We start from the raw sequence: 14,008 nt of genomic DNA, 5'->3' as shown, positions 1-14,008 counted from the left end.
ACTTCCTGTATCAGCATAACGTGGCTTTAACATTTGCTTTTTTCTGATAAATGCCACGTTCAATTAACTCTTATATTTGGTACTCCTGGTATGCTTCAGGAGTGTGCATCCTTTTACAGCTGTAAAACAATGGAATGGTAATGTTTCATCTATTTGATTTGAGAGAAAAGAAAGCCTTATGTGATGAAATGAAGAAGCTTAACGCTGCCATATTATGATCCAGATAGCACCAAATATCCCCTGAATTTCATTAGTTTATTATTATTATTATTATTATTATTATTATTATTTATGCATTCAATAGCTAATCAACTTATAATTTAGGCTTCATTTACCTTATAGAAACTATGGGGTAATTTCAACTTCTGCAGACAGCTGTAGCAGAATAGAAGACATACAGCAGCCTGTTTTTATTATTCACATCTCTAACATTCCTTAATGCTGGTCTTTTTTTGTGCCCATGGAGATATAGAAATGAGGTGAAAACTGCAGGCAAATAAGATAAGATAAAAAATGTGCTACCTTTTAAAAGTACTATTAAAACTCTTGCAGAGATGAATGAACAACCCAGGATTGCAGCACAGTGAGCAGTCTTGTGTGATTCCATGGATCAAAAAAATGGATTGATGAACAGCTTTATCTAAATAACTTCTGAGCAGTTTTTTCTGTTTAATCTAAAGATTTCTTATCAGCTCTATTGCTTGCTGCTCAGTAGAAATAGGAATTCACATATTATACAAATTCCTTTTGTATCTAAGCACAGAAATTAATTTTACCAGCTCCTATCAATGCTTTTAAATTTGTGGATCACTGTCTGTGATTTCAGGAAAGCCAGAAGCCCAAACTGCAACTGTAATGGCACATACATGGTAAAATGTTCTGAAAGCCCTTTCACAGGTTTCTTCCTATGATGGCAATTAGGGGCAGGGAATTAATGAGTGTAGGAGTTTGTCATGAGGACATTTAACTCAAGCCTGGCCTCTAGAGGTCATAAGTGAGTTGTCCCCCTTCTTTCAGATACTTAGATAAGGTATGTTCTCTAATTGTCTTGGTCTTATAAAACCAGCTTACTGCTTTTGAAAAGTTCAAATTTTGTTTTTAATTATAGGAATATTTGGTATGCTTTTCTTAATTTTAATTAAGTGGCCAAGTTCCTCTGCTAAAAATGATCCTTAATACAGGTGCAAATTCGACCTTGGAACCTAAGTGACAGTGACTTTGTGATGGATGGGTCTCAGCCTTTGGATCCAAGAAAAACAATCTTTGTTGGAGGAGTTCCACGGCCTCTCCGAGCTGGTGAGTAGAAGGAAAATGTAGGACATGAAGCAGATTAAGTAGAAAAGATGAGGAAAGATAAATAGCATCTGTAAAAGATCAGAAAATGGACTCTGTGTTTTCCAAAGATCACAACTTGCTTTCTAAGACAAGGAGTATCTTCTTGTTTACAAAATACAAACAGTGAACTTCTTTATCTTTTAAATAGGTTACTAATTAGGATTGCCAGTAGACAGAGCTTTCCCCAGCTTGGCATAATATCCTGGAACTTGGCTGATTTTTTTGTAATGTAGACTGTGTTAATCTGAACTCTGATTTGTTTGCTGAGGTGCAGACAGGTTTCCTTTTCCTTTGACTAGAAGACAAAGACCAGACCCTTCTCCCAGACCCTTTCCAAACCAATTCCGACCTCAGCCCTATGATTTCTGTTTCCCTTTTACTCAACCCTTACCTTAATTTTTCCATGGACATGACCTCAGCTATTGTCCCCAAAAAAATTTCTCCCAGCCCAGGTCTCTTGGTGGCCTCACATGGAAGAGCATTTTCCAGACTTACTCCTAATGTAACTTTCCTCACTCAATTTTTTTTTCTCCACCCTTAGCTCTTTTTCTTCACTTTTATTTGCAGAGCCATAAACAAGACTCCTTAGCTTTTGGCCAGAGGAAAGATTTATCCCAGCCCAGGATTCCTGGCAGTCCTCATTTTGTTATGAAGGCCCCATTTGAGCACTGCTCCTAATTGCAGCTCAACCCTAATTTCTTTCTTCTAAATTCTGACATTTTTGGTGAGCCAACGACAAAGCCATGAAGCAATTTAATACATTTCTCCTAGCCAGATCTTTTGGCAGCCCTCACTTCTGTTTGTACTCCCTTTCCAGCCTCACTCCAAGGCAGCTGCATGGTTTGTCTTTCTCATCCTCTCAACCCAAATCCTAATCCTAATCCTAATCCTGGGAAACTGTAACAGACAAGGCCTCTCAGTCACTGTCTGGAAGAAAGACTTTCCTTGTAGCCCTCAGTTTCCTCCAGCAGCCACTTCCCAGCCCACTGGAACTTCAGCTCCTCACTTTATATTTTGCCTAATCCTAAATCTTCTGGGAAGCTGTACCAGCATCCCCCAGACGTTGCTGACAGTAAGATTTCTCTCATACCACATTTCTTGGCAGCTTTCACTTTCTTCACCATCTTAAAAAAAGACCCAACTGTAAGGTGGTAATTATGTAAATAGTAACAATTAAACCTTAGCTCATTCCTAATGAGTGCCTTTATAAAACTGTATGCCATTTGGCCTGTCACAGATCCATTTGAAATGCATTACATTTGAAAACTGATGCCTTTAAATAGGTAACTTCTCCAAAGCAGATAAATAGTTTCCATTTCTTCTTGTTTGCAGCTTTAAAGGTCAGATACAGAAGTTTTCCCTAAGATATTTGAACACTGTCTGCTTTCTTTACCCTGGAATCCTATATATTCTTTCTCTATTGGCAAGAGTAACTTAGTGGAGCTACTATTGTAATTCTGTTCATGATGTTTATTCTGTACTGTCACTTGGAGATCACTACCCAAGGGATGATTCCAAATCACTAGAAAGCAGAACAATCTATTAATCACTACATTATGCTGGTAGTTTTTCCTTACTCCTTGGAGCAGAAGTATTACCTGGTTGGGTAGGATGAGTCAGACATTGGTTTGCTTGTTGCACATGGACAAGTTAGCATACAGTCTTCCCTGCACACAGATTTATACAAACACATGCACATCAGTCAATTTGCTAATGAGAATTTTGGGAGATTGACGGGAATTTAAATGTTTAGTATTTGTGAGCTTAAATTTTATTTTGGGTAGTTAAATGGCAACTTGCTACAGAAAGTGTTTTCACACATTAGCACTAGAAAATGGCTGACTTGGCAGGGTCTGTACAGGTCTCAGTTCTTGCATTGGCCACCTGACAAATTTGTTGGCCTGGGAGGTTTTACAGAGAGTTTGGCTCAGTGGCCATACAACCTTGCACAATTTACACGGCTCTTCCCTGCTTTCTTCAGCCTCTTTACTACTTCCTTCAGTTCTTTCCCTTAACTTTCCTTCTGTATGTGTCCCAGCCATGCATTCAACCTGTCTGATTTTATGAATGATATTTATAACTTCTTTAGAGTTATTGTTAATATCATAAAAGCAACAAACCATTTCAAAAGATCCACAACCAAGATAATGTTCTACCAAAATACTATTTTAAATTGCATCTATAATGTAGGCTTGCTTTAGCTGGAGGAACTTTGTGGGTTTCACAGATTTATGTTTCAAATGTGAAGCACATCTTTGATATCTTTTACATCTTTGATATCTTTTGAACCTTAGTACTTAGGGCAAAATATCAGGTTCTAAAAACAGGAATATCCCTAAGTGATTTTACATGTAAACTAGCATTAAAAAGCCTACCAAGACTAGAGCTTTACTATGCAATATTGTAAATTCTTGTTCATCTGATACCCATTTTAACAGCATAACTCTGTGTTTTTTTCACACTTCAGCCACATCAACTTTTTACAGATTCTGGTCTTTGCCTTTATATTTTACTATAATTCATGTAAAGTTGATTGAATCTGTGTTTCACTCTGGAATTTTAGACTTTGGAAGACACATCTGATAAGGCAAATGGTGCTTTTTAAAATGCAACAATCCAAATGCAACACCACGATTTATGTTAAATCTATGATATTTAACAATTGACTTCTTGCAGTTGAATTGGCAATGATTATGGACCGTTTATATGGAGGTGTCTGCTATGCTGGCATTGATACAGACCCAGAGCTGAAGTACCCCAAAGGTGCTGGCAGAGTGGCTTTCTCCAATCAGCAGAGCTACATTGCTGCTATCAGTGCTCGCTTTGTCCAGCTCCAACACAATGACATTGATAAACGGGTAAGTAAAACTGCATGGAGCACAGTGCTGGTTACCAGATTGTACAGGTATTTAAGAAATCTTTATTGGAATTGTGTTGGAGAACATTAAGTTCTGTTCTTCAGATGACATTTGTCAATTTTTTAAAAGCTTATTTAAGCATCTGAAGCAGAGTGAAAAAATACTTTAAATATCTTAAATAGCTGGTTAGTGCTAAACTCAGAAAATAGCTGAGTGTAAGCTTATTTGTCCTTGTTGTCTTTTGAATTCCATAAGTCAAATTCTATAGCATTTCCCAGCTTCTTCCTCCTCCTTTAGATGTTTGCTCATTGTGCATCAGTGACTTTTAGTTTAGTGACTACTTGTGTAGCTTCTGACACTTTTGCTATTATTAGGCCATTTTCTGTCAGTAGTGTAGGTCTAGAGTTGAGGTCCTTATAGCACAGGTTTATTGTAATTAAAATAGGTAATGCTGATCTCTAAAGTCTTCAGAATTATTTAACTAAAACCAAATGCCAAGAGATGCTTGATAGGCAGAAGGGTGATACATGAGATTCTTTTTTTCAGTCCATATGAAATCCCTAAAGGGCTTTTCAAATATGGAGTGAAGTTACAGTATTCACTGAAATTTGAATTGAACACATTAAAAGAAAGCATTACTTAGTTTCCAAAAAATTTTTTTTCCTTTAGACCTTCTGTCTTCACCTCTTGATTACACATAGAAACAACACCCATGTTTTGAGGGCTCTGCATTTAAAATTATTCAAAAGGACACATTACATGGACCGCTGCTATGTATTTTTCTGATAGGGATGGCTTGTTTTTTCCTTAATCCAGTGTAAATGGTTTCTTCAGAAGTCAGTTTAACAGGTATTAGGTGTGTCTATTATGTGCAGTATGCTTATAAATCTGCACAGCTGCGAAGTTCAAACTATTTTGACTTTGTCTTTACAAATCTGAATTGTACTTTTTGTCAGTTTTGAGGAGGTCATGGAGTTATAAGTCCTCAAGCAATTTGTGTATGGTGCTTTACACCATATTACATTAACTCAGACAAGGCTATTCCTAAACATTTCTTGTCTGTTAGATTCTGAAAAATCTTACAGAGAGATTGAGAAGATTACTTTTAGAGTCTTAATCACACATTGAACCCTCTAAGATTTATATATTAGCCATGCTTACTAGAGGGTACTTTCTAAGCTTTAGGCTAAAGCCACAAAAGGTCACTTGCTAGTAATTTTTTTCATCATTCTATTCTTTTTTTCATTTGGTGGACTGATAATTTCAGTTTATTTAGTTATCTTTTTTCTATTTTAAAAATAGATTTATGCACGAGTTTGAAGAAGTATGAAGTCTCTTAATGAGTCCTTATATTTTAATCTAATAGATTCAAATCTCTGAACTACACAGCCAACTTTTTAAAATTATTTCTCTAGTAACCAATGCAAGAAAAGATGAGAGAGAGAGACAGAAAGAGACTCTCTTTGAGACCTTCACAATTCATGCTTGGGAAATTTGAGTAGGTGGGGATCTAGAGCTGTGCTGGACATTGGACCTGCTTTCTTCCAATTTCATTTGAGACAGCGCTGTTTTATTTTACATGATGCTTCTAATTTTAGTGATATGGCATTTGATATGCAAAATGGCAGCTACTCAGACTTGTTCCATGCAATACTAGTAGCAGGGTGTAATTAAAAAAAATAGATTGGCAGCCCAAGATGTTTCTTAGGCAAGAAATACAACTCACTATAGAAGCTTTACTTCAAAGGAGTAACATTTATTGAAGTGTGATCAGGATAAGCTGAAGTAAATTCAGCATAAAGCTTTTTTGGAGAATGTTTCTTGTCTTTCAGCTTAACATCTCATTCTATGTTTCTTTAAATCTCTGTGTATTTAAATATTGTTACTAGACTCAGGTTTTCCTCACAATATACAAATTGTGCTGAACTAGCAGTTGCACAGTTACAGCAAAATTATTTATAATAAATGTATACTTCAATTTTTTCTGTCTTTTCTAATGCAGTTGACTGTACTTAAACCACTTTATAAACAGCATCAGAGAGCCATAAGAATTAGACATGCATGAACTCATGATTTCCCTGTAATGAATGAACACTCAATTTAAATGTGTAGGCACAATTCATAGGAACATATTCAAGGTCTGTAATAGCATTATTGCAAGTGCCTAATCATGCATCAGTCCTGCTGTGTTTGGCACAAATGCTTTAAGAACAAAAGGCATTCCAGCCCTAAGTTGTTTACAAATGAGTGTAGGACCAAAGTCAGCAGCTCTCCAGACTGTTTGTAATTGATGGCAAGGCCCTAGTTGGAACTACAATGAAATTTTATTGCACCTCAAGAGCAAAAAATCTTCAGATAGTGATTTTGCTGACAAAATTGAGAGTATTTCATACAAGTGCATTTAATTTTGTTTAATTTTAATCTCTTATTAGTCTGGTCCTGCATTTTGCAAATCATGAAAAAATAAAGAGACCAAAAAAATATTCTGAGGAAAAAAAGCCTTTGAAACTCACTAGACCTCTGAAGTTTAGAAATATACTTTTGTTTGTTACAAGTTTTCTTCCTAAATGCTGCTCTCATGGCCTGCCCCTCTTGTTACTCTATTCTGATTCCTGGAGCTTTCTTAGTGGAAAATCCTCGGAGATTTTTACTGTACTTCCATCTTAGTACTTTCCCAGACCAAACTTTTCCAAGGAATGTTGAATAGTTACAAAAGCACACCCTTCTTCCTTGAGATTTTCTGACAGGTAAAGCACATGGTATGAAAATCTAACTACCAGCCTCTTGGATTAATCCTGCATCAGCTGAAACCCTTCAGTAGAGCCAGAAAGAATTAAAATATTGAGGTTTTTGTTGTTGCTTAGCAAAACTATGAAACATTCTTACAGTTGTTTTCTTGTCCCCGGTGCAGGTGGAAGTGAAGCCATATGTGCTGGATGATCAGATGTGTGACGAATGCCAGGGCACTCGCTGTGGTGGGAAATTTGCTCCATTCTTTTGTGCCAACGTTACCTGCTTGCAGTATTACTGTGAATACTGCTGGGCCAGCATACACTCTCGTGCTGGGCGGGAGTTCCACAAACCACTGGTAAAGGAGGGAGGCGACCGGCCCCGCCACGTCCCGTTCCGCTGGAGCTGAACCCCGGCCGCAGCCAGCAAGAAGTACTGGAGTAAATAAAATTGAGTGAAAAGAGAGCGCTGCCTCAGGGCTTAGTGTTCTGGAAATCTGTGCATTCGTCCTCGACTTTAATGAAGATATGGGTCTTTTATTACTATTATTATTATTTACAGTCACATTACTGAACTCAGTGTCCAGTATAATACAAACCGGCAGAGTGTAACTGTACTGATTTTGCACTTTGATTCACACAAACATCTGCTTGGTACCTTAATTTCCTACACAAGACTTGTCACTAGTGACATTATGTAGACTGCCATTCTCATCAGTCTTCATGGGCTGATGCGTATGTGATGAAGATTTTTTTATTGTAATTATAATTATTTTTATTTTTAAACTGGAGCATGCACTTATTTTCAGAAATTTAGACTTGCCCCTAGCAGATGACTTACCAAAGGTAATATTCACGAGTAGGTGGCAGATGTAGCAAAAACTTAAACAGATATTCAGCAATCATTAGTTTGGGTCATTTAGAATAGTAATAACCCTTAAAGAAAATAAGCCTTTAGTTGCTCTCGATTTTGACTTGTAAGGATGATACCTCATAAGCTGGATCAGACTTTTTTCTTTTATTTTGCTGAGGGTTTTTTTTTTCGTTTGTTTGTTTGTTCTGTTTTGTTGGGTTTTTTTGTTTTGTTCTGTTAGGTCTTTTAGTGTTATGTAAATGTATGCTGCAATAGCTTTTGCTGCTATTAAAATGGTATTACTAATACCATAATACTCTATTCAGGCTAGGGTATCAATTAAAAATGAATATGTGATTAAAATAGTGATGGCTGCTGAAAGGAGATCAGTATAGCATACAGAAAAGCTTCCAAGGAAGGTCAATATTTTTTGACTGCATGTTTACTTAATCAGGTTGCTGCATGCAATAAATTTTATATATGTCTAATATAAAACCTGCCCACAATGCACAAATTATGAATCTACGTAGGCTACAAAATGCTCAGTAACAAAAAAAATTGATTACTGACTGGAGGAAGGCATGCCTCAGTAAATGTAATGCTTCTGAAATTAGGATCAGCCCATTACAGAATGACCTATATTACAACAAATATAAAAACTAGCTGTAGGATATTCTTAAAAAAAATTTGTGGATGGTAGATGAAGTACTTTGCGGTGCTCTGTTATATATCGTGCAATTTATTTTATATAGTAAAGTGATTATGTCTAGTACTGTGATCAAACTTAACTGTTAAAGCCTCTGTATCTGACATTAACACATTTTTGACAGTTCATAACAGGTACATAAACAGAAATGAGCTCTTAGTTACAATCTCTTTCCTAATGCTTGCATCATTTACGTAGCTGCAGACCTTGTCCAGAAAACCAAAGAGCTCATGCTGGCGTACATACACTACCGATTAGATAGTCTGTCAAATACTAACCTAGGCACATTTAAGGAAGTTAGGAAACAAAGTGGTGCTAAAGAAATGTCTGCATATTAAAGTAACATGAGATGTCTGCTCTGTGGATGTGGCGTTATCTCTCTAATCCCTGGATGTATCCTGTGAAGCTTGAATACAATTAAGACCTGCTAACACAGTGGACATTTTTTTAGCATGAACTATGGGGCTGCAGATAGCATATAAATATAAACACACTTGGTATACTAATGATTGTGAGAATGTGTACACTATTTTTTTTTCCTTTTTCCTCCTTTGTTTTTGCAGTTCTGGGGACAATCTGACTGGATATGACACCGCATAGTAGATTTAAATGTTGTGGGTTTTGTTTGTTGTGATGTCCTTCTTTGTGTCTAATTTAGTAAGTTGGTTTTCCCGATGTTTAGTTGCAAGTATTGGCTTTGAAAGGATTTTTTCTGTTTTTGGAGAAAAAAAAAAAGAAAAAATAGTTTTTTACTGGTTTAAAATGCTTATTATAATTATCCCTTTTGAAGTTACTTCTGGGCGGTTTTGTGATATTGCTTTTCCCAGCCCAGGTGTCTTTTCTGTTTTTTTTCATCTGTACAAGACATTTTGTTATGCACTACTTTTTGTATCTAGACAGTTTTCAACAGTTGGCTGATGATTTTTTTTAAAGAAAAAGGCATGCTTTCTGACTGACATGATCTTTTGCAATACCTCAATTTTGAAATATAGGAAAGAAAATGATATTTTCTAAGTAAGTTTATTCAGAAAAATATATATTAATTTAATTCTGCAAGAAAAATGATTTAACAGATGGGTAACTTTATTTTTTTCATGCTTATTTGAGTTTTTTTGAAAATGAAGAAGTTAGAGCTTTATAACTGTAATATTAAAGATCATAGCTAACCTACAGAAGTCTACCTAATTATGTGAAAGAAGTAAACCTTTTTGAAGAAATACCCCTCTTTCATGTAGAAAAATACTCCCAGAGAGAAAGAGAGCGAGAGCGAGAGAAGCTGGAAAATGTACAATATAGCATAATGTTGGATTAAATCTGAAGCAAAATCATCATAAAGAACAGGTGTAAACACAAACTCCATTTGGTGCTGAAAGTTGTGAATAGAAGGTGAAAAAATATTTTCCCTTAATTTGTATATTTATAATCAAGTGTGATTATGCACGACTGACCAGAATTGTGAGAGTTCTTCTGTTTGTATTTTTTTAAAGAGAACTTTTTTTAGTTTATTAAATTATGACATGCTCCCTTTTGTTTTGTAAATGAATGTGCCCCTGAGTTGTTAATATGTTATATTAAAAGAGGGTCCTTCAAAAAAAGTTATTTTTTAAAATATGGAGTTCTGAACTGCAACTTGACTAAGAAGCCCCTGGGTACAACAGGTCCTATTGTGGCCTTTTCTGATGTGAGACTTGAACTAGTCGATTTTTTTGAAGGCTAACCTAACCTCGACTATTTGTTGTTATGTGCAATACTGTTTGTACTGTTTGTATAAAAAAAAAGAAAAATGAAAAGAAAAAAGGCATAAATCTTTATTGCAGATTTATTTTCATTGCAGACTTTAGACATTGTGATTCACTAAAATCATTTTTCTACTGTCAAATATGTACCTTTTCTTCATGCTGGTATTTTTTCAATAGTAATGTAGCCTTTGTACTGAGACAAATTTTCATTGTTATTTTTAGAAAGATTTTTTGCTAAGAAAAAAATTAAACATATTTACATATTTTTCATTTTTATTTCGTATTTTCTTTAAGGAGTGCTTTCTCAACCATTAATATAGTTGTTTCTGGGAGAGACTTTCATATCTGGTCAATGTCATTAATATTATTTTGTATTTTTACTTGGAATAAATTAATTTTATGATGCTGATTCTTTAAAAGTTTATTTTTTTCATTTTCAGTTATTTTTGAAGCTAAAATCTTTGTAATATTGTTACTAAAGTGTCTAGTTTTTTGAAATGCAAAGCTTTATGTATTAACTTGCTGATGTGGTTTACAATAGTGTGGCAATGATGAAAATGGTTGGTTATGTAAAGTGATTGGAAAATTGTAACAAAGAATTGGGCAATAAAATGACAGAATGAAGCAGAAAAAACGTGATATTTTGAAAAGCCTTTTCCTTTATCAAAATGATTTAGGGAGATAATAGGGATGTCACAGTACCAGTTCGCTGTCTAGATTTATACACCACCAGTGTTGATGAAATACTATTGCCGTTATAAGGAACTAAATCTATTGAACAATGGGTTCTTGACCCTGCCCATTCAGCATAACTCTTCATTACTTTTCTTGTCATTAACTCAATAAACTCTCTTTTCAATAGCCTTAGAGTGAACCTCCTAAAATATATATTCTTCATTGTATTTTGCCACCGTGTTATTTATTTACCGAAATTGCCCCTTTCCTGCCCGAGTCCTCTGTGCGTGTGTTTCTCAGTGGCAGCGTGGAGCAGACTGTCGGTGCCCACAGCATTTCCTAACCCAGCCACCCCACGTGGGTGGCAGCTGCCAAGTTAATGGAAAACACTCTCTGTCCATCCCCTGGTAGCAATGAGTAACTCATATTGCCACCACATCTGAACGTCCGTTCAGCTTTTGTCTTTCTCCGTCCTTCTCTGCCTCTCTTGTGTCTTTGTCCTTTTTTTCTTTTGTATTGGCGATACCAAGGGCCAGTATCAAAACGCTTGTCACCTCCATTTCCATCACCTTTGTTTCCCTATGCAGCCAGAAGAAACCCCTTCCTGAAGCCAGTGACTCTGTTCTGGCACCTGAAACAATCCAGACTAAGACTGGTGTTGCGTAAACAGGGCATACAATGACTTTCTCTAGACAAAACTCTCGCTTCCACAAGTTGCTGATGACCTTTTAGAGTTAACTTCTGCTCGAGCGTTAGAGTGGCTCGTCCGTGACTTGTGGGAAGAAATGTGCCCAGAGTTGGTCTATTGTGTATCCTCTGTGTGTTCAGTTCTGTAAGTAATGTATAGACTAGATCAAATAGTGAAGTAAAATTTAGACTCAAATTAGGTACTACTGGTTGGAATGTACACAAATTGCAAACAAAGGAGATTAAGGAATGAAGAGGGAATAAAAAATTCCTGCTAAGTGGTACAAAGTTTATGCTTATATTTCTGCCGACATGCTTGTATTTTATAGCCTGCTAGCAAGGCATGGGCTAAAACAAATTGTATTGCAAATATGCAGTTAGCAAATAACTTTGCTGATTTCACTATCTGTTAGAGTAGTAAAAAAAAAAAAAAAAGAAAAAAAAAGAAAAAAAAGGCGCTTAACTGGGAAAAGCTCCCATGTTAATATTTCAGTATTGTGACATCTCTACTTGCAAGGTATGAGTGAAAGATTAGTCACAGATTTGTAGAAATGTCTCTTTTGTTTAATCTGGCTTGTATGTAGTTGCTTTTATGCTGGTTTGTATGATGTCAGCTAAACCCTTTTTCTTTTCCTTCCTTTCTTTTTTTTAAACAGACAAACTTCTTAATCTCTGCTGCTATAGTGTTCTATCATACCACGGAGTATTTTATATTCATGTTAGTGACTACTCTATACCCCAAATGGGTAGCTGGTCAGAAATCACATTGGTCACATAAGTCTGACACACTCAAATTTACATGACAAAAAGATCATCAGTGAGCAGAAAACCAGGGTGCTAACAAGAGATAACTTTTGCTCTTTTTTCTTTCCTGGATGTAGTTCTGTTGGGGTATAAAGTATTAGATATTTGTAATTTTACTGTCAAACTAATGGACATAACTTTTAGAGCATTCACAGCTAAGATCTCTGTACTTGTTTTTCAACTAATTTTAAATGTACTGTATCTTTTATTACATGTTCTCTTAGATTGTTTTTGCTAGTAATTCTAACAAGGCTTCTTCCTTTTTGGCTTGGACTAATGCTTGTATGGAACTGCAGTACTGTGACTAAACATGGAGCTCAATGCTGCTATTGCTTACAACTGCTTAAACTTTGTAGTTTGAACTTTATTTTTTTCTGTAATAACTTATTAAATATAGTTGTATGAAGTACTGATATTTGTCATCCTTTGCACATGCTAAGGAAATCCTGGGATATGCATTGTGGGAATGTAAACTAGATACAAAACCCCTAAATCTTATACTGGAAAACTGTTTACTAGATAAGGTTAAGCAAAGACACACCTTACATGCACACACACTGTCTTTTCTAGTTATTTTATAATGCAAGTATATGGTCCAATTATGTATTCTCTCTAAAATAAAAAAGCCACCTTAAAGAGGTATTTATTATGCTAAACTGAATATAAATAAATATATATATATCATGGAAATATTTCTGGGGATGTAGAATGAAGTGACTTGAGAAAAGGAACTGTTGAATTATTTTCTCTGAGCTGAAGAGAAGTTGCTGGCTAACATATTGCACTCTTTTATTAGCAGTTTAACAGTGGTTGCAGGCAGAAATTAGACTGATCAGTTAAAAAAAAAAAAAAGCACTGCAACAGAAGTTTGTAGAAGTTTAATTTTTAAGAATATATGACAATTAAAGCTCAGCAATACAGCTGTTTGGAATGCCACAGGACACTTCCTTGAAAAAATAGGAATTCTTCTATGTCAGGGCAAATGAAAGCCCCAAGAATACTGCATGGTCTGTCACTGCTTTCTTTCAGTGTCTACATAAATGCAGCTCAAGAGCCCTGCTGAACTATGAGCACTAGGGATTACAGGCTGACTTGTTTTCACACTGGTAGTGAGTACCTGTAACTACCAGGAGAATGGTCTGGCTGCTCTGCCAGGAGAAGGGCTTTTTGTAGAAGAGCAGTATTGTGATCTGTAGGCAGTGATCTGTAATACTCCTTCCTGGACTGAATGAATATATGAGAAGCTGGGAGCTTCTTACTTCAGAGCTAAATTTGAGAAGGGAGTTCTTAAAAACACCTTCCAATTAATTGCTTAGTGTAGCTTCTCACAGTACAATATTCCAAGTCCATCTGGACAAAAATCAATCTGATTTTAGCCCCTCCTAAATTAAAGAAGACAGTTGTGGGAAGAAGTGCAGCTTCTTTGAACCTTCTAATCCTCAGTCCTTCTCTTTTTGATAAAGTCAGCCATGCTGCTGGCAAGGTACACTGATACTGCCAACTCCCTTCTCCAGCTGATAACAGCAGTTAGCCTTTGCTTGCATTTGAAAAAGGCTGCAGTAACTTAATTTAAACCAGTGCACTTTACAAAAGGCTGCATGGCCTCTTTTGCTTCTGCTTGG

General features: G+C 35.9%; 1 protein-coding gene across 9 annotated transcripts in view; it reads left to right on the top strand.

The window, feature by feature from the left end:
• Positions 1-12,988, top strand: part of CPEB3 (cytoplasmic polyadenylation element binding protein 3) — a 79,490-nt gene extending 66,502 nt beyond the window's left edge. For all 9 annotated transcript variants that reach the window (XM_054276614.1, XM_054276609.1, XM_054276608.1 and 6 more), the window contains 3 exons: positions 1,182-1,296; positions 4,012-4,193; positions 7,105-12,988. In XM_054276614.1, the coding sequence (XP_054132589.1) occupies positions 1,182-1,296; positions 4,012-4,193; positions 7,105-7,332 (525 nt within the window). In that variant the 3' untranslated portion in view covers positions 7,333-12,988. The remainder of the gene's footprint in view (positions 1-1,181; positions 1,297-4,011; positions 4,194-7,104) is intronic.
• Positions 12,989-14,008: the final 1,020 nt, after the last annotated feature.

This window comes from Melozone crissalis, unplaced genomic scaffold, assembly GCF_028551555.1.
Source record: "Melozone crissalis strain CALT ecotype California unplaced genomic scaffold, PUWL_Pcris_2 ptg000019l_1, whole genome shotgun sequence".
NCBI classification, from domain to species: Eukaryota; Metazoa; Chordata; class Aves; order Passeriformes; family Passerellidae; genus Melozone; species Melozone crissalis.
Note: the sequence above shows the minus strand (reverse complement) of the source record. Positions and strands in the feature narration are given on the sequence as shown.